The sequence below is a fragment of the Schistocerca americana genome, chromosome 1 (genome assembly GCF_021461395.2).
Source record: "Schistocerca americana isolate TAMUIC-IGC-003095 chromosome 1, iqSchAmer2.1, whole genome shotgun sequence".
NCBI lineage: Eukaryota > Metazoa > Arthropoda > Insecta > Orthoptera > Acrididae > Schistocerca > Schistocerca americana.
In genome coordinates this window covers 367,648,729-367,675,068 of record NC_060119.1, presented here as the reverse complement: position 1 = coordinate 367,675,068, position 26,340 = coordinate 367,648,729, and the positions used below count along the sequence as shown (strand labels likewise).

Genomic DNA, 26,340 nt, shown 5'->3' with positions numbered 1-26,340 from the left:
ACCTACATTCTGTTCATATGCGTTTCATGTATTAGTGTTATTAGCAGCTTATATTTGCGTCCCACATAGCGTTAACACATTTTGTGGAAAATAAACATCACCCATGCCTGTGTCACACTGCATCACTGCATTCGCTTTGTGAAACCCCCTGTAGTTGCTTCTTGTGACATAGTGGGGTAGATGGAGCGGGGAATTACCTACCTGACCTTCCTGATCTTTGTTTGTAGTCCTATGAAGGAGGGAATGAACACAATCCAGTGACCTACCTTTCCTAATACTTGTACCCCCTCCCTCCCCCTTCCCTTCACCCTGTTTCACCCCGGAACACAATTTATCCTTTAATACGGCTCTACTGCACTTAGATATGGTACACACATTTAATGTTTGTATTTAACCGACTGCACTTAAAGATTTTATATGTACCGTTAAAACAGTATTTTTAATAATCTGTGATTTTTCCACATTCTTCAATGCAGAATCTATAGTGCAAGAGAAAAAATAAATAGGACCATTTTTTGCAGGGAATTTAATGTAGTTTACTTTTTTACTGGGAAATATTTTCGCTAGATACTCAGATTTCGAGTTATTCGATAAAAACATAAAAAAGTGACCTTTAAACTCTCTCACCCACCCAACCAACACTCATACAGTAAGGAGTTCTGATATGCTGTTTAGGACACTCGCTCCTAGCACTGTGCTAAAATTTGTAACTACACGATTTTTCCCTCTAATAGGCTTTTCTTGGTCTTTGTTGACAGGGTTAAATTGTTGCAACAGCTGTTGGAAGAACAGAAGCGGTAGGAAGCCGTCTTGGTCAAATTTCTTTCCAAACAGACCCCTGGGTATCTGCCAGTGCTCCCGCCGTATGATCAAATGGCTGAAGTGATATGCGTACGAGACGCGATTCGGGCAACATTTCGCCGCATTTTGAGGATCTACATCCACATCTACATCTACATAAACAATCCACCGTATAGCACGTGGTGGATGGTATCCCGTTCCTCTCCTGTTTCACTCGGAAATACAGCGAGGGACAAACGACTGTCTATACGCCTTTGTATGAGCGCTAATTTCACTTATCTTATCTTCGTGGTCCTTACGCGCAACTTATGTTGAAGACAGTAGAATAATTCAGCAGTCAGCTTCAAATGCAGGTTCTCTAAATTTTGTTAATAGTGTTCTTCAAAAAGAAAGTCCCCTTCCCTCCAGGGATTCACACTTGACTTCCTGAAGCATATCCGTAACACTTGCTTGTAGTTCGTACCTACCAGTAACAAATCTAGCAGCCCGCCTCTCGAAGTGCTTCGACGTCTTCTATTGATCCAACCTGGTACGGATCCCAAACACTCGAGCAGTCCTCAAGAATAGGTCTCACTAGCGTCCTATATGCGGTCTCCTTTACAGGTGATCCACACTTTCCTATAATTCTCCCAATAAACCAAACCCGACCATTCGCCTTTCCAACCACAATACTCACATGCTCGTTCCATTTCACGTCGCTTTGCAACGTTACGACGTGACTGTGTCAAGCAGGAACATTGTGGGTTTTCTTTTCCTACTCATCCGCATTAAAGTACATTTTTCTACATTTAGAACTATCTGCCAGTCATCACACCACCTACACTACTGGCCACTAAAATTGCTACACCACGAAGATGACGTGCTACAGACGCGAAATTTAACCGACAGTAAGAAGATGCTGTGATATGCAAATGATTAGCTTTTCAGAGCATTCACACAAGGTTGGCGTCGGTGGCGACACCTACAACGTGCTGACATGATGAAAGTTTCCAACCGATTTCTCATACACAAACAGCAGTTGACCGGTGTTGCCTGGTGAAACGTTGTTGTGATGCCTCGTGTAACGAGGAGAAATGCGTACCATCACGTTTCCGACTATGATAAAGGCCGGATTGTAGCCTAACGCGATAGCGCTTTATCGCGACATTGTTGCTCGCGTTGGTCGAGATCCAATGACTGTTAGCAGAATATGGAATCGGTGGGTTCAAGAGGGTAATACGGAACGAAGTGCTGGATCCCAACGGCCTCGTATCACTAGCAGTCCAGATGACAGGCATCTTATCCGCATGGCTGTAACGGATCGTGCAGCCACGTCTCGATCCCTGAGTCAACAGATGGGGACGTTTGCAAGACAACCATCTGCACGAACAGTTCGACGACGTTTGCAGCAGCATGGACTATCAGCTCGGAGTCCGTGGCTGCGGTTACCCTTGACGCTGCATTACAGACAGGAGCGCCTGCGATGGTGTACTCAACGACGAACCTGGGTGCACGAATGGCAAAACGTCATTTTTTCGGATGAATTCAGGTTCCGTTTACAGCATCATGATGGTCGCATCCGTGCTTGGCGACATCGCGGTGAACGCACATTGGAAGCGTGTATTCGTCATCGCCATACTGGCGTATCACCCGGTGTGATGGTATGGGGTGCCATTGGTTGCACGTCTCGGTCACCTCTTGTTCGCATTGACGGCACTATGAACAGTGGACGTTACATTTCAGATGTGTTACGACCCGTGGCTCTACCCTTCATTCGATCCCTGTGAAACCCTACATTTCAGCAGGATAATGCACGACCGCATGTTGCAGGTCCTGTACGGGCCTTTCAACTGGCTCGTCACAATGCGCCAGTCACTACCTTGATGAACTGTGGTATCGTGTTGAAGTTGCATGGGCAGCTGTACCTGAACACGCCATCCAAGCTCTGTTTGACTCAATGCCCAGGTGTATCAACGCCGTTATTACGGCCAGAGGTGGTTGTTCTGGGTAATGATTTCTCAGGATCTATGCGCCCAAATTGCGTGAATATGTAATCACATGTCAGTTCTAGTATAATACACTCCTGGAAATTGAAATAAGAACACCGTGAATTCATTGTCCCAGGAAGGGGAAACTTTATTGACACATTCCTGGGGTCAGATACATCACATGATCACACTGACAGAACCACAGGCACATAGACACAGGCAACAGAGCATGCACAATGTCGGCACTAGTACAGTGTATATCCACCTTTCGCAGCAATGCAGGCTGCTATTCTCCCATGGAGACGATCGTAGAGATGCTGGATGTAGTCCTGTGGAACGGCTTGCCATGCCATTTCCACCTGGCGCCTCAGTTGGACCAGCGTTCGTGCTGGACGTGCAGACCGCGTGAGACGACGCTTCATCCAGTCCCAAACATGCTCAATGGGGGACAGATCCGGAGATCTTGCTGGCCAGGGTAGTTGACTTACACCTTCTAGAGCACGTTGGGTGGCACGGGATACATGCGGACGTGCATTGTCCTGTTGGAACAGCAAGTTCCCTTGCCGGTCTAGGAATGGTAGAACGATGGGTTCGATGACGGTTTGGATGTACCGTGCACTATTCAGTGTCCCCTCGACGATCACCAGTGGTGTACGGCCAGTGTAGGAGATCGCTCCCCACACCATGATGCCGGGTGTTGGCCCTGTGTGCCTCGGTCGTATGCAGTCCTGATTGTGGCGCTCACCTGCACGGCGCCAAACACGCATACGACCATCATTGGCACCAAGGCAGAAGCGACTCTCATCGCTGAAGACGACACGTCTCCATTCGTCCCTCCATTCACGCCTGTCGCGACACCACTGGAGGCGGGCTGCACGATGTTGGGGCGTGAGCGGAAGACGGCCTAACGGTGTGCGGGACCGTAGCCCAGCTTCATGGAGACGGTTGTGAATGGTCCTCGCCGATACCCCAGGAGCAACAGTGTCCCTAATTTGCTGGGAAGCGGCGGTGCGGTCCCCTACGGCACTGCGTAGGATCCTACGGTCTTGGCGTGCATCCGTGCGTCGCTGCGGTCCGGTCCCAGGTCGACGGGCACGTGCACCGTCCGCCGACCACTGGCGACAACATCGATGTACTGTGGAGACCTCAGGCCCCACGTGTTGAGCAATTCGGCGGTACGTCCACCCGGCCTCCCGCATGCCCACTGTACGCCCTCGCTCAAAGTCCGTCAACTGCGCATACGATTCACGTCCACGCTGTCGCGGCATGCTACCAGTGTTAAAGACTGCGATGGAGCTCCGTATGCCACGGCAAACTGGCTGACACTGACGGCGGCGGTGCACAAATGCTGCGTAGCTAGCGCCATTCGACGGCCAACACCGCGGTTCCTGGTGTGTCCGCTGTGCCGTGCGTGTGATCATTGCTTGTACAGCCCTCTCGCAGTGTCCAGAGCAAGTATGGTGGGTCTGACACACCGGTGTCAATGTGTTCTTTTTTCCATTTCCAGGAGTGTATATTTGTCCAACGAGTACCCGTTTATCATCTGCATTTCTTCTTGGTGTAGCAATCTTAATGGCCAGTAGTGTAGTAACTTGGCCTAAGTCATCTTGTATCCTCCTACAGTCACTCAACTTCGTCACATTGCTGTACACCAGATGCATGTAAATTTAGAACTGTTAAATAGATCTTTTTGTCTTGGATTCCTCCCCAGTCATATCGACTTCTTTGCAAACTTGGCTCAGATCGCTTTTGATGAAACGCGTGATCTCTCTTAAATGCTCATTTTCACTGGCATTGTCATATGGTATCATGACGGATGGAATTCTAGCAATGTCGAAAACAGCCTAGCCAGTCATACTGCGCTGGTCGGCTGAGTTACAGGGGCCCAGTAGACAGGAGAAAGTTGGTGATTGAAATTTCCTGAGAAGGTCCTACTGCAACGAAAAACGCGTTTGTTTTAATCATTGCCACCCAAGTGACATATCATGTCCGTGGCACTCTCTCCCTTATTTCGCGGCCGGCCGAGGTGTCCGAGCGGTTCTAGGCGCTTCAGTCTGGAACCGCGCGACCGCTACGGTTGCAGGTTCGAATCCTGCCTCGGGCATGGATGTGTGTGATGTCCTTAGGTTAGTCGGTTTAAGTGGTTCTAAGTTCTAGGGGACTGATGACCTCAGAAGTTAAGTCCCTTAGTGCTCAGAGCCCTTTGAACCTTATTTTGCGATAGTGAAAAACGAGCAGCATTTCTTCCAACTTTTTCGATGTTCTCCATCAAACTCTTCTGATGCAGATCCCACACTGCACAGCAATACTCCGTAAAGGGGTGGACAAGCGTGTAGTAAGCAGTCTCTATGGTAGACCTACTGAACTTTCTGAGTGTTCTGCCAGTAAATCGCAATCTTTGGTTTGCTCTACCCACAACATTATCTATGTGACCGTTCCAGTAGAAGTTATTCAGAATTGCAATCCTTAAATATTTAGTTGAGTTTACAGCCTATATATTAGTGTGATTTATGGTGTAACCGAAATTTAGCGGATTTCTTTAGTACTCATCTGAATGACTACACACTTTTCAGTATGTGGAGTCAATTGCCGCTTTTCGCACTATACAGTCATCTTGTCTAAATCATTTTGCAATTGATTTTGATCATCTGATGACTTTACAAGACGGTAAACTATTGGATCACCTCCAAACAACCTAAGAGTATTGCTCTGATTGTCTGCTATGTCGTTTATGCAGATCAGGAACAGCAGGGGACCTATAACACTTCCTTGGGGAACGCCAGATATCACCTCTGTTTTACTCGATGACTTTCCGTCATTTACAACAAACTGTGACGTTTCTGACAGAAAATCGCGAATCCACTCTCACAACTGAAGCGATACTCTATACGCAGGGGTCTCCAAACTACGGCCCGCGGGCCGAAAGCGGCCCGCGAGAGACGGCAAACCGGCCCGCGTTAGCTGGCCGGACATCCCCGGTATCCGGCCCGCCAAGTATTTGAGGTGCTACCTATACTGCCAACAATTGAGTTTCGAGGCCTATCGCGACCAATACATCGCGACATTGTCGGAGCTCTATCTTTACAAAGCGGAAGGTCATGGTTAAGCTTGTGGCTATCCACAATAAACAGACAGACCATTCTCCGTTCGTTTCAGTGCTAGCTATTCCCGTAATCTTATATTTTTGCGATTTCATCTTTCCTTTAGCCTTACATTACGGTGATCATGGAGTGCTAGGGTGCTTTAATCCCACTAGGTAGATCTTGGCCCTTATGACTTCGTAGAGGAGTCAATGTGGCTCGCGGACTAAAAAGTTTGGAGACCCCTGCTCTATAGGTACGCAATGTGATTAGAAGAAGCTTGTGAGGAACAGCATCAAAAGTCTTCTGGAAATCTAAAAATATGGACTCAACTTGACAGCCATTATCGACAGCTTTCATTATTTCGTGAGAATAAGAGCTAGTTGTGTTTCACAAGAACAACATTTTCTGAATCCGTGCTGACTATCTCTCAATAAATCGTTTTGGCTCAAATGGCTCTAAGCACTATGGGACTTAACATCTGAGGTCATTAGTCCCCTAGACTTAGAACTAACTAACCTAAGGACATCACACACATCCATGCCCGAGGTAGTATTCAAACCTGCGACCGTAGCAGCAGCGCGGTTCCGGACTGAAGCGCCTAGAAACGCTCGGCCACAGCGGCCGGCTCAAATCTTTTCTTGGAGGTAATTCATGATGTTCGAACACAGCGAATGTTCCAAAATCCTAATGCAAATCGACGTTAGTGATACTGGTCTGTAACTTAGCGGATTATTCCTATTTCCTTTTTTGGGTATTGGTATGACTTGTGCAACTTTTCAGTCTTTAGGTACGGACCTTCCGACGAGCATGCGGTTGTACATGATTGTTAAGTATGGAGCTATTGTATCAGCATATTCTGAGAGGAACCTGATTGGTATGCATTCTGCACCGGAGGCCTTGCCTTTATTAAGTGATTTAAGCTACTTCGCTACACCAAGGATATCTGCTTCTCAGTTGGCAGCTGTTCTAGATTCGAATTGTGGAATATTTACTTCTTCTTTTTTGGTGAAGGAGTTTCGGAAAGTTACTCATGTTTGCATTAATTCTTGATTGCATTTCTGGCATATTTACTTCATCTTATTTGGTGAAGGAGTTACGTCCGCTAGTGCCTCATCTCCTATCTCCCAAATTCCACAGTAGGTCTCTCGCACACCTTTCAAGACTAGCACTCCTGGAAGAAAGGATATTGCGAAGACATGACTTAGCCACAGCTTCGGGCACTGTTTCTAGAATGAACTTTTCAGTCTGTAGTGAAGTGTGTGCTGATATGAAACGTCCTAGTGAAACTTTCTAGCCCTGCAAGCTATGCAGGAGAACTTCTGTGACGTTTGGGAGGTAGGAGACGAGGCACTGGCGGAAACAAAGCTTTGAGGACTGGTCATAAATCGTGCTCGGGTATCTCAGTTGGTAGAGCACTTCCATACGAAAGGCAAAGGTCTCAGATTCAAATCCTTGTCCGGTCCACAGCTTTAGTCACCCTGGAAGTTTCGTGAATGTGACCGGACTGAAGCAAACACAAGTTCACCTTATTAATATGCTGCCAGAGCAAAACTAGTGCATCCTTTGAGAGGTTTCCAATTCATTCAAGATTTATTGTTGCAACAGTGCATATGGAGTACATGAAATGATTACATTTACAAATCAGTAGAACAAGCAGTTCTGAGGTACCAGGTTTCGACTCATGTTAGTACGTGGTGTAGCCCTTACAGGAGGCAATGCAGGCAGTGACTCTGGCATCCAGTCGACTGTACAGATGGCGAATACTGTCCGGGACGGGTTACGCCACGCCTGCTCGACCTGTTCGCGTAGTTCTGTAAGAGTAGTTGGCTGACGAGTGGCGCGAGTAATTTCTCGTCCCATCGTATCCCACGTATCTGACATCGAAATAAGTGTCCAAGGAATAGAAAAGCAACTGAAATCACTCAGCAGAGGAAAGTCCATTGGACCTAAGGGATACCAATGCGATTCTACACAGAGTACGCGAAAGAACTTGTCCCTCTTCTAACAGCCGTGTACCGCAAGTCTCTAGAGGAACAGAAGGTTCCAAATGACTGGAAAAGACCACAGATAGTTCCAGTTTTCAAGAAGGGTCGACGAGCAGATGCGCAAAACTATAGACCTATATCTCTGACATCGATATGTTGTTTTTTGCTCTCGTATCATGTCATTTCTGGAAACCCAGAATCTACTCCGTAGGAATCAACATGGATTCCGGAAACAGCAATCGTGTGAGACCCAACTCGCTTTATTTGTTCACGAGACCCAGAAAATATTAGATACAGGCTCCCAGGTAGATGCCATTTTCCTTGACTTCCGGAAGGCGTTCGGTACAGTTCCCCACTGTCGCCTGATAAACAAAGGAAGAGCCTACGGAATATCAGACCAGCTGTGTGGCTGGATTGAAGAGTTTTTAGCAAACAGAACACGGCATATTGTTCTCAATGGAGAGACGTCTACAGACGTTAAAGTAACCTCGGCGTGCCACAGGGGAGTGTTATGGGACCATTGCTTTTCACAATATACATGAATGACCTAGTAGATAGTGTCGGAAGTTCCATGCGGCTTCTCGCGGACGATGCTGTAGTATATAGAGAAGTTGCAGCATTAGAAAATTGCAGCGAAATGCAGGAAGATCTGTAGCGGATAGGCACTTGGTGCAGGTAGTGGCAACTGACCCTTAACATAGACAAATGTAATGTATTGCGAATACATAGAAAGAAGTATCCCTTATTGTATGATTATATGATAGCGGAACAAACACTTGTAGCAGTTACTTCTGTAAAATATCTGGGACTATGCGTACAGAACGATCTGAAGTGGAATGATCATATAAAATTAATTGTTGGTAAGGCGGGTGTCACGTTGAGATTCATTGGGAGAGTCCTTAGAAAATGTAGTCCATCAACAAAGGAGGTGGCTTACAAAACACTCGTTCGACCTATACTTGAGTCTTGCTCATCAGTGTGGGATCCGTACCAGGTCGGGATGACAGAGGAGATAGAGAAGATCCAAGAAAGAGCGGCGCGTTTCGTCACAGGGTTATTTGGTAAGCGTGATAGCGTTACGGAAATGTTTAGCAAACTCAAGTGGCAGTCTCTGCAAGAGAGGCGCTCTGCATCGCGGTGTAGCTTGCTCGCCAGGTTTCGAGAGGGTGCGTTTCTGGATGAGGTATCGAATATATTGCTTCCCCCTACTTATACCTCCCGAGGAGATCACGAATGTAAAATTAGAGAGATTCGAGCGCGCACGGAGGCTTTCCGGCAGTCGTTCTTCCCGCGAACCATATGCGACTGGAACAGGAAAGGGAGGTAATGACAGTGGCACTTTAAGTGCCCTCCGCCACACATCGTGGGTAGATGTAGATGTAGATGTAGCCTCTGAGAAGCTCATCTGCAGAAACCAGGACGGTTTTAGGAAACAGCGGTCGTGCGAGGCACAGCTGTCCCTCTTTGTGCATGACATACAACAGGCTCTAGATACTGGCTCCCAGGTTGATGCCATATTTCTCGACTTTCGATAGGCGGTCGACTCAGTTCCGCACTGTCGCTTGCTCCAAAAAGTGCGCGCTTACGGTCTATCCGATGACATATGCGGTTGGATAGAAAGTTTTCTAACAGACAGGGAGCAGTATGTTGTCCTGAACGGGGTGACTTCAACAGAAACAAGCGTAACTTCAAGTGTACTCCAGGGCAGCGTAATAGGTCCGCTGGTTTTTACGATTTACATAAACGATCTGGTTGCGGCATTAGAATGTTTGGCTATGATGCTATAGTCTACAGGAAAGTAGTATCACACGAAAGTTGTAAACAAATCAGTGAGGATTTGCAGAAAATAAATGCGTGGTGTAATGACAGGCAGTTATCTCTCAATATTAGTAGGTGTAACCTAGAGCGTATAACAAGGCGAAAATCCCCATTAATGTACGAGTACAGAATAAATGCCCAGTCTTTGGACGCGTAACATTCGTCAAGTATCTGGGTGTAACTATTCGTAATGATCTCAAACTGAATGATCAGATTACACAAATAATGGGCAAGGCGAACTCTAGATTGCGGTTTATTGGTATAATCCTGAAGCGATGCAGTCCTTCAACAAAGGAAATTGCTTACAATACGTTAGTTCGTCCAGTTTTAGAGTATTGTTCGTCTGTAAGGCACCCTTACCAGTTGGGTCTGATTTAAGAGATTGAGAAGGTCCAAAGAAGAGCAGCAAGATTCGTGACTGGTACATTTAGCCATCGCGGGAGCGTTACAAACCTCACAGAAAGTTTGAAGTGGGACACACTTGCATTTAGGCGACGCGCTAACCGGAAGTGGCCGCTCACTAAATTCCGAAATCCGATCTTCGCCGAGGATGTAGAGCATATATTATTAGCACCAACTCTCAATTCGCGCAATGGTCACCATTCAAAGACAAGTGAAATTAGAGATCGTACTGAGGCGTTCAGACAGTCATTTTTCCCTCTTGCGAACCGCGAGTGGAACAGGGGGAGATATGACTTTTGCGCGAATTGTGCCCTCAACCAGACACCGCTTGGTGTCTAGCGGAGTATATATGTAGATATGTATGTAGATGTAGATTGGAGACAAGTTCGGAAGTCGTGTTGGCCAGGGAAGTTTCTGCACGTCTTGCATCGCACGTTGAGTTTCACGGGCTCTGTGTGGGTGAGCATTGTCCTGTCGGAACAATAGATCGCCCTCCTATTGCAAGAACGGCAAAAGAACGTGTACTCAGCGCTGATTAGCGTCCCCTCCGGAAACCCAAGAGGTGAACAAGAATTGTTGGCTGGCCGGAGTGGCCGAGCGGTTCTAGGCGTTTCAGTCTGGAACCGCGCGACCGCTGCGGTCGCAGGTTCGAATCCTGCCTCGGGCATGGATGTGTGTGATGTCCTTAGGTTAGTTAGGTTTAAGTAGTTCTAAGTTCTAGGGGACTGATGACCTCAGAAGTTAAGTCCCATAGTGCTCAGAGCCATTTTAACCAAGAATTGTTGCGTATTGCACCCCGGAACATATGGCCTGAGGTGGGCCAAGTGTGTCTTGGACGAATGCACTCTACCAGAGAGTGCTCACCATGTGTACGTCATAGTCGCAAATGATCATCACTTGCATACAGGCAAAATCTGCTTTCACCGCTAAAGACCACGCGACCGTTCCATCTTCCAAGTGACCCTCTGACACCAGCCTAGCCGTGCACGTCGATGCTGTGGCGCGAGCGGAAGATGGGCTACAGGTGTGCGTCCCCGTAGTCCCGCCGCTAATGAACATTTCGCAACAGTTAGTGTTGACATGCCTGGGTTCACAAGCCCTCTTATCTGTGCCGTGGTAGCTGTACGATCTACCATTGCTGCCCTTACAATACGACGATTCTATTGAGCGGATTAAAACTGTGTGCCGGACCGAGACTCGAACTCGGGACCTTTGCCTTTCGCGGGCAAGTGCTCTACCGACTGAGCTACCCAAGCCCGACTCACGCCCCATCCTCACAGCTTTACTTCTGCCAGTACCTTGTCTCCTACCTTCCAAACTTTACAGAAGCTCTCCTGCGAACCTTGCAGAACTAGCACTCCTGAAAGAAAGGATATTGCGGAGACATGGCTTAGCCACAGCCTGGGGGACGTTTCTGTGAGGACGGGGCGTGAGTCGCTCAGTCGGTAGAGCACTTGCCCGCGAAAGGCAAAGGTCCCGAGTTGGAGTCTCGGCCCGGCACACAGTTTTAATCTGTCAGGAAGTTTCATATCAGCGCACACTCCGCTGTAGAGTGAAAATTTAATTCTAGATTCTATTAGGTGTTTGTGCTGCGTGCACGTTAAGAACCCCGTCTACAGGTGTGGGAACGTTCACGTGACCACTGGTAGCAGCAACATTGAACAAGTGACGCAGCAGCCCCAAATATTGTGGTAGTTCTCTGAAAGGATCATCTGCCCACTCGGAAGGCCACAATCTGACCCCTTTCAAAATCGCTCGGTTGCCTGTAGGAAGCACGAGCGCATCTCCGTGGCATGGTTGGCTGCTTGCTTCACACGTTGTTTACCACACTTAGCCTTCTGGCTGTGAGCATTCCCCATTAAATTGTAGAAACAGATGGCGCTCTGGTAGCTATGCCGCTACGCTATCTGTTGACGGGCAACGCTGAAAACATTATCAGTACATCTACTACCCCCCAGGTGGTGTATGCTGTCATTCGATCAAAATCGGCATCGTCTTTCCAAGTGTACTATTTTTTTCCGCTAGTGTACATGCCAAGAAAAAAATACGAGTTTATTAACAACGGTTAACCGTTAACGCCGTCAGCTTGCCCCGGTCTCTCCTGTAATGCGGGAAATGCCATGTTATGGAGGTGGTGTGTACGTGTATCGTGGGGTCCTGTCCCGTCGGTAGAAAGAGCAGTGGCAGGCAGCGTGCCACAGTTCCGTAGGCGCGCTCGTGCTCTGGCAGTGGGCGCAGGAAACGCCTCTCAGCCGACACATTTGTCCCAGCCGCGAGATGACGCCTCGGGAAACAGCAATGATCAACACGCACAGCAGTTCAGAATCTACTACATGGCAATTCAGCGTTTGTTACAATGCGACTCTTATAAGTACTCTTCAAGCAATGACGCAACAGGAAAATAGATCCTCATGGCATAACACCCCATACGAACTGTATCTAGATTTTTGTTTCACATTAATATCCTTTTTTTCCTTTATTGTTATTTTAAAACCTTGTACAAAAGGTAGGCCAGCCGCGGCTTATCCACGCCGCTCTTCGGCCATAGAAAACCAGAGGACAGATAACATGTAGACAGATATACAGAAAAATATGAATATGAAAAAACAGGTGACACACATAATGATAGTAACGAAGACGTTCGAACTGAAGACACTGAATTGCATAAGCAAGTGCAACCGTACACGAAGGCACCATAAGTACACTGTTGAATGATGGAGGACACTGGAGAGACACAATTGGACTGGAACGGAGAAACACTGAACAGAAAACATTGACGATCTTCGACACACTGCACACACTATTACACAAAGAAAGGGGGGGGGGCTGCCACAGGGAATAGGGGGAGGGGGGTAGGAGGATAGTGGGGAGGACGCCAGTGGGAGAGAAGAAATGAGAGGGAGAGGAGAGGGTAGGGTTGGGTGTGGACGCCCAGGATGGGAGGGGGGGGGGGGGGCGAGGAAGTTAGGAGGGAGAGAAGGGAAAGAGGGAGCCCTAGAGGAGAAACTTATGAGGAGGAAGGGGAGGATCAAATCTGATAGGAGGGGTAGATGGAGGGGACGAGGGCATCATCTGGGAGGGGGAGTTGGCAGAAGTCACCTTGGGCAAGGGTATGGAGGGTGGTAAGATGGAGAGCGGGTGGGATGCAGGAGTACAGGCGTGGCAGCGGATTGGGGTGGGAAAGCAAGGGAGAGACAAGCAGGTGAGGGGGATCAAGTTTACAGGAGGTGTAAAGGATCCATATCCATTCAAGGAAGATGAGGAGTGTGGGTATTAATAACCTTTTTTTTCTTTATTATCATTTTTATACCTTACAAAGAAGGTAGGCCGGCAGCGGCCTATTTATGCTGCTCTTTGGCCATAGAAAAGATTACAGTACAACAGGAATACAGAGAAACAAACATACATGGAGGACAAAAACGAGAGACAAACATAGTAAAATAAACAAAGTCGTTCACTGACGCTCTGCTCGGATAAAAAACACATTCAACACTGCACACAATGGAGAATACAGAATGTCACATGAGAATGGAGGAGCTCGGACGGAGAGACACTGATGCACTGACAGGACGACAAACACGAGCACTGCGGCGACAATATCCGGCGCAAGAAGACGCACTGTTCACACAAAAAACCAGGGGGCCTGCCAGTGGGAAGAGGTGAGGGTAGGAGGGAGAGGGGAAGGAGGTTGGTGCCAGTGGGAGAGAAGAAGGGATGGGGAGAGGAGAGGGTAGGGGGGTGTGTGAAACCCCAGTGAGGGGGGTAGGGGAGGGGAGGGAAGGGGGAAGTAAGAAGGGAAAGGGGAGGCCTGGAGGAAAAACACAGGAGGAGGAAGGGGAGGATCAAAGTTGGTAGGAGGAGTATATGGAGGGGACGAGGGCATCATCAGGGAAGGGGAGTTCGCGGAAGCCACCTTGGGAAAGGGTATAGAGTGTATTAATAACCTGTCGTACGTGTCATAAAACGTCTGTGAAGAACCAAGTGCGTGTGAGCAGTTCAGTAAGAAGACCTATACCTAAATGACAACGTGCCTTGCAAACGCGTGCAAGAGTGTGTACAGATATGTCTAGAAGCACCAAGTAGCGTTGTCGAACACAGTAACATACTGAGGATTTCTCGGCAGCTAGGACGTAGCCAGTTACCTCGGGCGGAGAGTAATCGACGGATGTAGATATGCCGGGTGTAGAAGTATGAAACCGGAATTTTTCCTATAGATGGTGCTAGCCGTCAGTGTAGGACCCGTGAGACCGCGTCTGCAGCGCCATCTGCTTCCTGTAACGGCTGACGATGAATGTCAGCCCACAGTAACCCAAGTTCCATACATCGGTATCTGTTACAAACCTGTAAACATGCCGACTTTTGTGCCTGCGAACTGCGATTTGGGGACAGCATTGGTTTTCTGTTATCATTTGAAAAAAACTGCTGCAAAATCGCATTGAATGCTTGTCGAAGCTTTCGGCGAACATGCTCTGGGGTGAACACAGTGTTTAGAATGGTCCAAAACATTCAAAAGTGGTGATTTTGAAATGAGAAACGACGAGCGTGGGAACCACCAAAAACGTTCGAACACAACGAATTGCAGGCCTTATTGGATGAAGATGATACCCAAACTCAACAATAACTCGCGGAACACTTGACTGTGACACGCAGAAAGCCGTTTCTCTTCGGTTGAAAGCTATCAGAAAGGTGCAGAAAGTGGGAAAATAGGTTCTACATGAACTGAATGAAAGACAGCAAGCAAATCGAAAGACCATTTGTGAAATGTTGCTCGCCGGATACAAAAGAAAGTCCTTTCTCCATCGAACAGTGACAGCTGATGAAAAATGTATATATTCTGAGAATCCTAAGCATCGTAAATCATTGGTGAATCCAGGCAAACTGTCGACATCCATTGCAAGACCAAATCGCTTTGGAAAGAAGGCAATGGTCTGTGTTTGGTGGGATCAGAAGAGGATCTTCTATTATGAACTGTTAAAACCTGGTGAAACTGTTAACGCTGATCGTTACCTTCAGCAAATGATCGATTTAAATCGAGCACTACGTGAAAAACGACCGGAATATGGAAGAACGCAACACAGAGCCATATTACTCAATGATAACGACCCATCACACACATCAAAACGGGTCAGGGAAACGATCGAGGAGTTCAATAGGGAAATACTAGGGCGTGCGGCTTGTTCTCCAGCATTGGCTCCGTCCTATTATCATCTATTTGCATCACTGGGACACGCTCTCGCTGAACAGAGCTTCAATTCGTATGAAAATGTACGAAAATGCCTCTCTGACTGGTTCGTTTTAAAAGAAGAACTGTTTTTTTTTTTTTTTTTTTTTTTTTTCCCGTGGCATTCATAGCCTGCCGGAGAGGTGGGAGAAAAGTATAAATAGTAATGGAGATTATTTTGAATCAAATACTGTTCATCGGTTTCAAAGTACAGACGTGTAATTATTGCAACCAAACGCCGATTTAATACTTCTACACCTAGTAATTTCCAGTATGTGCCAGGGAAGTTCGTTGGAGCCTTTGCTGTTGATGTTGTATATTAATGACATGACTGACAACGTTAATAGTAACCTCAGACATTTTTTATAGACGATGCTGTTATCTATGAAGAAGAAGGCTGCTGTCAAAAAAACCTGCACAGATATTCAGTCAGATATTGATAAAATTTCAAAGTAGTGCAGAGATTGGCAACTTTTTGTACAGGGTGGTCAGAAACAGTCTGAAAAGCTTTTGAGTATGTTTCAGGGTACTTTGTGCAGAGAAATAATCGTTAAGAAAAAAATTCGATACGTTGCGCCGTTTCCGATTTAATTAGCACTGACGTTAGCAAACCAGGTCGTCGAGCGCGCAAATTCAAACACTTGTACGCGCTAAAATTCGATAATGCACAGACATCTTCGGGTCCGTGAGTTACCACTCGTTCAAATGTTCATTACCAGTTAAAATGTGCCTTTTTCTAAGGTGATAAATTTGAGCCCATTGAGAAAAAGCTACGTTTATTCGGTTCGAGGAAACCAAACATAGAACACGTTTTCCGACATTGTCTCTGGTAGGCTGCTTGGATAAACGACCTAACTGGCTAACTTCAGTGCAAATCAGAACAGCGCAAGGTTTCTAACCGTTTTCTTAACAGTTATTTTCCAGCACAGCCTCCCCTGCAATACCACTACAAGCATTTTAGTCTATTTTTAACCACCCTGTATATCTTAGGACAGGTGCAATTGTGAACTTCACAAAATGCAAAAAAAGAAAGAAAAACTTGCTATCCTTTGATTGCAACATCAATCAGCCAGGATTGGAATCATTCAACTATTGTAAAGACCAGAGTGTAACAATTTGTGGAGATAAGAAATGGATTTGTCCCGTCGCAGAATTCATTTCATTGGTAGGATACCGGAAAAATTCAGTAAATCTACAAGGAGATTGTTTACAAAACGCTAATGCGACGTATTCTAGAATATTGCTGAAATTTGTGTGATCCGTACGAAACATATTCTTTAAATCCAATTCATGTGTATAAAACAGCTTCAAACGTCTGATTAGTATCGCAAATGAGTTAATACGTCGAATATTTAACGTTAAGCATGTAAGAGAAGAAATTATGTAGATATATTAAAAAATATTGTGCAGACAAGATCACACAAGACATTTTTTTTATTTAAGACAACCGGTTTCAACAAACAATGCTGCTGTCTTCAGGTCTTTAAATCTTTTGTTGTATAAAATGTTCATTTTACGCTGATCTCGCGCACAAGATGTCAAATGGATAAAAATAGCACATTATAAGAGGTTTGTCATCGCTAAAATATTTAAAGACGTAATAGTCTGACGTGATACCATGTAATTTCTTATTCTTCGTTCCAACTCCTCTCTCCACGTAGATACCAAAATATGTTGTATGTGCTCTATTTATAGCAGCCCATAAACCAGTTAATAAGTTTTAGAAATTAAGTACTAAGCACTATAAACTGTTTGTATATGTGTAGAGATCTTAAGGTAAATAAAGGAATTTTTTTAAAAAAGAGCTTTTTAGACGTACTTTATGAAGTCGAAAATCATGTTTAGTTGTGTTTGCTACTTATTTTGCAACACGCGTATGAAAACTATACACCACTTAATAGGTGCGTCCTTCCTTAAATGTCTCTATTTCCGAAAAGACATCACAAAATCATTTGTTCCGATGCTGCTCTAGCCTCTCCGTTCACTTTGGCAAAAAGTCCAGGCCGAAGTCTTCCTATGCTTAGCTTTGACGCCTACAAGGGAGGCAACCATAGCAACTCGGCAGTACGCGTGGTTGCTAACCCTTCATCAAGCAAGTGCGCAGGGGCATATAGTGTTTTACAGAAGGGGCAGCTGGAGGTCTTGGGGTTGCTGCTTCTTGACCTCTGGTCCCAGGTTCGATTCCTGGCCGTGTGTGCGCGTTGTCCTCATCACCATTTCATCATTATCGATGCGCAAGTCACCGAAATGGCGTCAAACAGAAAGAGTTGCACCAGGCGGACGAATTCCCCAGAGGAAGATCCTGGCCCAAATCCCATACGCACATTTCATTTCATTTCACAGAAGGGACAATGAAACAGAGCATTTCTGGTATTTGAAGCAGACAAATATTGCCGCTGTGTAAGATGAAAAGTTAAGAGACTTGGACAGGACAGACTAGCGTAAAAAGTTGCATCAAATCAGTTTTCACACTAAAGACACCCCCAACAACAACAACATACAACAAAATTAACAGATTAGATTTAAATAACCTAATATTTTTTGGGTGATTAAAGCTCAATAATTAATTTACTACATTTTTAAGACCTAATGTAAGAAGTGTGGTCTGGAGTCATCACAGGTAAAAACATCAAATACTACTCCCTTGAGCTGATTCATTATGGAGGAAAGTCTTTTCAAAACTGTCATCGTAATCCGGGGACTACTATTAGAATGTATTAGAAAAATCAAGTATAAGGGGCGTTCAAAAAGAAACGAGCCGGAGTCTGGAATACGCAAACCGGTGACAGGAGGGTAATATCGTGGCGTGTGTAACGAGGTGTGGCTCCGACCAGAGCGTGGAAGTTCACAGCCCGTCAATAGAGGCACGCGTGCACGTCACGTGACTATACAAGCTGGCAGCAGCATCCATCAATCGTCTGCCGTTTTGCAATAGTAGATGGCAGCAGCGATAAGTGGTGGTGGAAGTGATTGGTCTTAAGTGTCATACAGTAAGCACAGGCATTTGTAAACATATCGCCATCAAAATATTAGTCGATTTGTGACTGCGTCAAAGTTATTTTACAGAGGGAGATTGTGATAAATTCAACAAATAACTGAGGATGTTTGGTATAATAAGACGGAAAATCGTGGGGAATGCGGGGGGGGGGGGGGGGGGGGGGAGGGGAGGAGGAGGCATCAAACCAATCGGCAGACTTATGATGCAAGAGAACGTAAATTACATACCACACTGAACCACCGAAAACAGCTTTTCACCATGCTTCAGAAGGAAAGTGAAGAAAAACTGTGTTAGGCGTTAGTGAAAAGTTTTTCTAGAAGATTAAACGACTTAACAACAATAAATCAAGATCCAACGCGCTACAACTACGTAGCTGAGGCTGGAATCAACGGCAATGAGTACGGAAGTTCTTCTGGCATACAGCTTAGCCACAGTCAGGCGTCAAACGTTCTATGACTATAGGTAATATGCTACATTCATGACTGCGTATCTGTGGGGTTGAAGACTCTGTAATCATTCCTAACATATGCTTTAAAGCTCACCCTTAAAGTTATTATTATTCTAAATGATTTCAGTTCTTGTCCTGCAACGCAGCTTCTTGACGCCCGGGAGCGTCATATTTTCCTTGGACGTACCCCACTGTGTAGCAAGCGCGCGCGTCGATGCTTGGTTGGAGAAGACACAGCATAGAGCGGTACTTACCCATGCAGGGGGCGTCCTTCTTCTTTTTCTTCATTTCGTTGTACTCGGCCATGCACTGCTGCTCTATCTCGACGACCTCAGGCCGCCTTGTTGGACATGAAAAACTCTGGAAAGTAAAGTGCAATTGTACAGCAGTCGTCTCCAATGGCCTATAGCTGAGAGAAATTAAATTAAAATACTGCTGTAATTTCACTGCTTCCTCACAATGACTATTCATGTTTTAACGTTCACAATTTAAAGGTTGCATCGCAAGGAAAGACAAACTGATCGCGCACAGCAATAAAGTGCACTATTACGTACCAACAGGTAATGAGTAATTTTCTGTATTTTATCTTTGTTTGTAAACACAATCATATTTATATTCTTTTATTACCAGTTTCAACCAGGTCAAACAGCTATCTCCAGATCAATGCTTAGCACAGCAAACAGCCCGCGCGGGATTAGCCGAGCGGTCTAAGGGCGCTGCAGTCATGGACGGCTGGTCCCTGCGGAGGTTCGAGTCCTCCCTCGGGCATGGGTGTGTGTGTTTGTCCTTAGGATAATTTAAGTAGTGTGTAAGCTTAGGGACAGATGACCTTAGCAGTTAAGTCCCATAAGATTTCACACACATTTGAACATTTTGAACACAGCAAACATAGCCTCGTTGAGGGTCACACATTGTACCCACTCTATTTTTCAAAGTCTCCAGTCTTTGCTGCTCCTGGCAAACCGCTCCCAATCTTCCACAACTTTGTCGATCCCCGTATACCAACTACTTTCAAACTCCTCGATAGTTGTTTTGCTTTTCTACTTTACTATTACTCTCAGAGAACTTTTGTTAGGTTCTAATACTTAACACCATTATAAAGTTTAGCTTACATCCATTCGAAGAATTTTAAACAACATTTTCAAATTTTTTTTTCTCTTTTCACTGCTACTGCGCTAGGCTACCACAGCTAAGGAAATAATTAATCTTACGAAGGAGTTACGTGAAAAACTAAACGCCATTAGATTAGGGATATATTATTCTCTATTAAAAGTTTATGTCGTCATGTTTTATGTTTTCCGTCGTTCCTTGGTTTCTTCTGTATTCTTGGAGATGTGTCTCGTGTTATGCAGGCGTGAGCGACCTTTGGTTACTCGCGGGCCACACTGACATAATTACGACGGCGTGCTCAAAAGCAAGGCCTCCGAATTTTTTATGTGAAAACTCTTAAACCTTTTTTTAAATAAAGTAAACGTTGGAAATCTGCTCTCTGCTGCTACAGGGCTACAAACTGTAGCGAGTAACATGGCGGCGTGTAACGTAACTACGTCGGTGCTTGCGAAACAGCGTGCTGTAATCGATTTTCGTCCATACAAGAGGCACCCTCTCCTTATGCTTGACAATGCCCGATCACACGCCTTGGTTTCACTGTCACAGATCGTCCTCCATACAGTCTACACTTACTACCAACCGATTTTCATATTTTCAAAACTTCACATTCGAGGGCTTCACTTTGATAGTGAAGAAGCGGGCAAGCGGAGGTGACGTTGTGGCTCCGTCAACAAAGTCAAACATTCTACAGTAACGTTATCATTCACAAAGCTTTATGAGTTTTCACACACAAAAAAAAAAGAAAATCGGAGGCATTACTTTTCAGCAGGCCCTCGTTCTGAAGCCCGCGGGCCGCCTCGTCACGTGACCCGACAGCAGCGCTCTTGGCGCATTAAGTCAGAACTACAGAGTCCGTGACGTCATGTCTATGGGGTAACGTTCCGAGATGATAGCACACTGCTGCCACTGTTCAAACCGCCGAATCTCGCGTGAAGTCGGTAAATTTCGTGCCACTGTCGCGTACTATCAAAGAGTAGCAGAGATGTAAGCAGTAAGCAGTGAGTAACGAGTGTGCTGTCAGCACTGATCCAGCAACGAAAGTACTTCTCTCCGCACCTCTTCAAGGTAGTGAGCTATTTCCTCACTCTCCTCACGCACGTGAGCACATGGAGACTAACTTCGCACTCATACTGGAAATACACTACGGGCCATTAAAATTGCTACACCACGAAGATGACGTGCTACAGACGCGAAATTTAACCGACAGGAAGAAGATGCTGTGATATGCAAATGATTAGCTTTTCAGAGCATTCACACAAGGTTGCCGCCGGTGGCGACACCTACAACGTGCTGACATGAGGAAAGTTTCCAACCGATTTCTCATACACTAACAGCAGTTGACCGGCGTTGCCTAGTGAAACGTTGTTGTGATGCCTCGGGTGAGAAGGAGAAATGCGTGCCATCACATTTCCGACTTTGATAAAGGTTGGATTGCAGTCTATCGCGATTGCGATTTATCGTATCGCGACATTGCTGTTCGCGTTGGTCGACATCCAATGACTGTTAGCAGAATATGGAATCGGTGGGTTCAGGAGGGTAACACGGAACGCCGTGCTGGATCCCAACGGCCTCGAATCACTAGCAGTCGAGATGACAGGCATCTTATCTGCATGGCTGAACGGATCGTGCAGCCACGTCTCGATCCCTGAGTCAACAGATGGGGATAATGCACGACCGCATATTGCAGGTCCTGTACGGGCCTTTCTGGACACAGAAAATGTTCGACTGTTGCTCTGGCCAGCACATTCTCCAGATCTCTCACCAATTGAAAACGTCTGGTCAATGGTGGCCGAGCAACTGGCTCGTCACAATATGCTAGTCACTACTCTTGATGAACTGCGGTATCGTGTTGAAGCTGCGTGGGCAGCTGTACCTGTACGCGTCATCCAAGCTCTGTTTGACTCAATGCCCAGGCGTATCAAGGCCGTTATTACGGCCAGAGGTGGTTGTTCTAGGTACTGATTTCTCAGAACCTATGCACCCAAATTGCTTGAAAATGTAATCACATGTCAGTTCTAGTATAATATATTTTTCCAATGAATACCCGTTTATCATCTGCATTTCTTCTTGGTGTAGCAACTTTAATGGCCAGTAGTGTACGTTTCTCTTTGTTGTTCAAATCCAGCGGCGGCGAAATTGTATTGTGCATGCGCGGGGTAAGCTAAACTTTCACTGATATGCGTCACGACCTGCAAACCCGAGGCGAGCCTTGAGTCGGCAGAAATACCCGAAAATAAGTCCAGGGTGGAGTACAATGCGAGCGCCTCTCTCTCTCTCTCTCTCTCTCTCTCTACTGCCCATGAATTTCTTCCACGGGCCGGACTGAAACCAATCGCGGGCCGCATTCGGCCCGCCGGCCGCCGGTTGCCCACCCGTGGTCTGACGCAACTAAATGAAAGGCTGTTTGTATTGTGCCATACGTGTTTCTCCTCTTTTTATTTGTGGAGCGTTTTCTGTGGTGATTTGCGATCTTATTAATGCATATGTGCCGTCCTGGAGTTGTACTTGGCTGGTCAGCGTACCTAGGATGTCTGATTTTTTTGGTTTTCAAGCCAAAATACAGTGAACGGTGAAAGTGAGGGTTTAAGTCGAAATGTGTTCGAAAAACGCCGAAAATCGGACATCCTGTGTACGCTGGCCAACTAACATGGGAAACTCCCCACTGCACCCTTCGGATTTAGTTGTAAAATGGCCCCAGCGGATAGCCCCCTCAAAAACTGAACTCAGATCAAGCAGGAAAACAGGAAGAGGTTTACTGAACTGTGGAAAAAGAAGAAAAATAGAAAAAGTAAACGCTCGAAGCTGAAGATGTGCAACAGCGAGAAAACTTCAAGTATAACGGTGTTGTGGTTGTGTGGTCACGGTGTGGAACTGCAAAGGGGAGACCCGAGTTCAGTTCTCCCTCGAGCCCAACTTTTTTTTTTTTTCTTTCACAAATTTAGGAACTGTCTGTCCCGTCATTGACGTGTCTATTCTCCTTCTGTAGCCTTTGCAATTATCATGCTATACATTGGTTATAAAATATAAGTCACGTGGTAAGAATGTATTACCGTCGCAAGTAAATATGTTGAACAGTAAGAGCACGTGAGATGCCACATAAACCTCTCACAGAATTGACAACAAATAACATGTGGTACTTGTGTGGAACGAATAGAAGGTACGTAAGTTTGGAGGTCCTATCCTTATACCTCGCTGCTGAAAACGGACGTTACGCCACGGTACAGAGACAGATTTGAATACGACGAACAGACACGCCAATGACAGCACGGACAGCTCATAATCTAGAGAAAAAAATGAGGCAGGAGGGATATTCGAGCACAGATCCCCTCTTTCGCAATCCAACAGCACGCCCGCATAACTACAACGCCAGGGCATTCAGTCGCTCGATGTTGCACGTCTTGAGTTTGGACCGTTCACTGTTTATATTTTGCTTCTTTTTTCACAGTTCAGTCCACCTTCTTCCTATTTTCATGCTTTATCTGTGTACAGTTTTTGACGGGCTATCGTACCACTAAGTCTGATGTGGGTGCCGTGGGGTTTTTACCTTGTGAGAACAATATCACAAACCGCTTTACAAATAAAAAGAAGCGAAACACTTATGGCAAAATATACCAATGGTCGTTTATCTGTGGAATCAATTGTTCGTATGGCCAGCGGTTTTCAACCGTATTTTACAATAACATATGTCTAGCAACAGCTAATTTTAGGGTATTTCCTGGGGCAGACGTGAACTGTGGCCACAAGTTACTGGTTTTGAACTGCAGACTAAAACTAAAGAAACTACAAACAGGTATGAAATTAAGGAGATGGGACCTGGTTAAGATGAAAGAACTAGAGGTTGTCCTTGGATATCAGAGGATATATTGAATTTAATTGAGTACAGGAGAAAATATAAAAATGCAGCAGGTGGAAGGTAATAGAAACGTCTAAAAAATGAGATTGACAGAAAGTAAAAAACGGATAAGCAGGTTCAGCTAGAGGTTTTAGAAGCATATTTCACTAGAGGAAAGATAGATATATGGTACAGTTAAATTAAAGAGGTCTTTGTAGAAAAGAGCTTTATGAATTTCAAGAGCTAAGATGGAAAACAAATTCCGAAGCAAAGAAGGAGAAGCTGAAAAGTGGAAGGACTATGCAGAGGGTCAGTACGATGAATTTGAAGGCGCTATTATAGAAAGGGAAGAGGGCATGGATGAAGATGAGGTGGGAGACATGATACTGCGAGAAGAATTTTACAGATTATTGAAAGACGTAAGTCGAAAGAAGGGCCCCTGCAGTAGACGATGTTCCGTCGGAACCAGTGATAGCCCTGCCCTTCCCGGTCGCAGGTTCGAATCCTGCCTCGTGTATGGATGTGTGTGATGTCCTTAGGTTAGTTAGGTTTAAGTAGTTCTAAGTTCTAGGGGACTGATGACCTCTGAAGTTAAGTCCCATAGTGCTCAGAGCCGTTTGAACCTGCCCTTCCATCCGGTGAGCAAGATGTACCGCCAGACTTCCACAAGAATATAATAATTATAATTCCAAAGAAAACAGGTGCTGACAGGTGTGAATATTATCGAACTATCAGTTTAATAAGTCATCGTTGGAAAATACTAACACGAATTCCTTACAGAAGAATGGAAAAACTGCTAGAAGCGACCTCTGCAAAGATCAGTTTGGATTCTGGAAAAATCTAGGAACATGCGAGGTAATGTCTTAGAACATAGGTTAAGGAAGGGCAAAGCTACGTTTTTTAGAACTTCTACATTTCGATAGAGCTTTTGACAATGTTGAATACTCTCTTTGAAATTCTGAAAGTAGCAGGGTAAAATACAGGAAGCAAAAACTATTTACAACTTGCACAGAAACCAGATGGCAGCTGTAAGAGTCAAGAGGCATGAAAGAAAAGCAATGGTTAAGAAGGGAATGAGACAGGAGACTGCACACTGAGCAAGCCGAAAAGGAAACCAAAGAAAAATTTATGGTAGGAATTAAAACTTCTATGTTTGACGGTGACATTGTAATTTTGACAGAGAAGTCAAACGACTTGGAAGAGCAGTTAAACGAAATGGATAGCGTCTTTAAGAAAAGATATAGGACGAACATCAACAAAAACAAAAAACAATGATAATGGAGTATAGTCGAATTAAATCGGGTGATTTTTACGGAATTAGAGACACTAAAGTAGTAGATAAGTATCTATTTGGGCAGCAAAGCAACTAATGATGACCGAAGAAGAGAGAATATAAACTAGCAATGGCAAAAAATCGTTACTGAGGGAGAGAAATTTGTTAACATCGAATATACACTCCTAGAAATTGAAATAAGAACACCGTGAATTCATTGTCCCAGGAAGGGGAAACTTTATTGACACATTCCTGGGGTCAGATACATCACATGATCACACTGACAGAACCACAGGCACATAGACACAGGCAACAGAGCATGCACAATGTCGGCACTAGTACAGTGTATATCCACCTTTCGCAGCAATGCAGGCTGCTATTCTCCCATGGAGACGATCGTAGAGATGCTGGATGTAGTCCTGTGGAACGGCTTGCCATGCCATTTCCACCTGGCGCCTCAGTTGGACCAGCGTTCGTGCTGGACGTGCAGACCGCGTGAGACGACGCTTCATCCAGTCCCAAACATGCTCAATGGGGGACAGATCCGGAGATCTTGCTGGCCAGGGTAGTTGACTTACACCTTCTAGAGCACGTTGGGTGGCACGGGATACATGCGGACGTGCATTGTCCTGTGTGAACAGCAAGTTCCCTTGCCGGTCTAGGAATGGTAGAACGATGGGTTCGATGACGGTTTGGATGTACCGTGCACTATTCAGTGTCCCCTCAACGATCACCAGTGGTGTACGGCCAGTGTAGGAGATCGCTCCCCACACCATGATGCCGGGTGTTGGTCCTGTGTGCCTCGGTCGTATGCGGTCCTGATTGTGGCGCTCACTTGCACGGCGCCAAACACGCATACGACCATCATTGGCACCAAGGCAGAAGCGACTCTCATCGCTGAAGACGACACGTCTCCATTCGTCCCTCCATTCACGCCTGTCGCGACACCACTGGAGGTGGGCTGCACGACGTTGGGGCGTGAGCGGAAGACGGCCTAACGGTGTGCGGGACCGTAGCCCAGCTTCATGGAGACGGTTGCGAATGGTCCTCGCCGATACCCCAGGAGCAACAGTGTCCCTAATTTGCTGGGAAGTGGCGGTGCGGTCCCCTACGGCACTGCGTAGGATCCTACGGTCTTGGCGTGCATCCGTGCGTCGCTGCGGTCCGGTGCCAGGTCGACGGGCACATGCACCTTCCGCCGACCACTGGCGACAACATCGATGTACTGTGGAGACCTCACGCCCCACGTGTTGAGCAATTCGGCGGTACGTCCACCCGGCCTCCCACATGCCCACTATACGCCCTCGCTCAAAGTCCGTCAACTGTACATACGGTTCACGTCCACGCTGTCGCGGCATGCTACCAGTGTTAAAGACTGCGATGGAGCTCCGTATGCCACGGC

At 46.0% G+C, this 26,340-nt stretch overlaps 1 protein-coding gene across 1 annotated transcript in view; it reads right to left on the bottom strand.

Moving 5' to 3' along the window:
- Positions 1-26,340, bottom strand: part of LOC124600425 — a 126,477-nt gene that overhangs the window by 40,822 nt on the left and 59,315 nt on the right. The window contains exon 4 of the mRNA XM_047136160.1: positions 18,978-19,083. Within this exon, the coding sequence (XP_046992116.1) occupies positions 18,978-19,083 (106 nt within the window). The remainder of the gene's footprint in view (positions 1-18,977; positions 19,084-26,340) is intronic.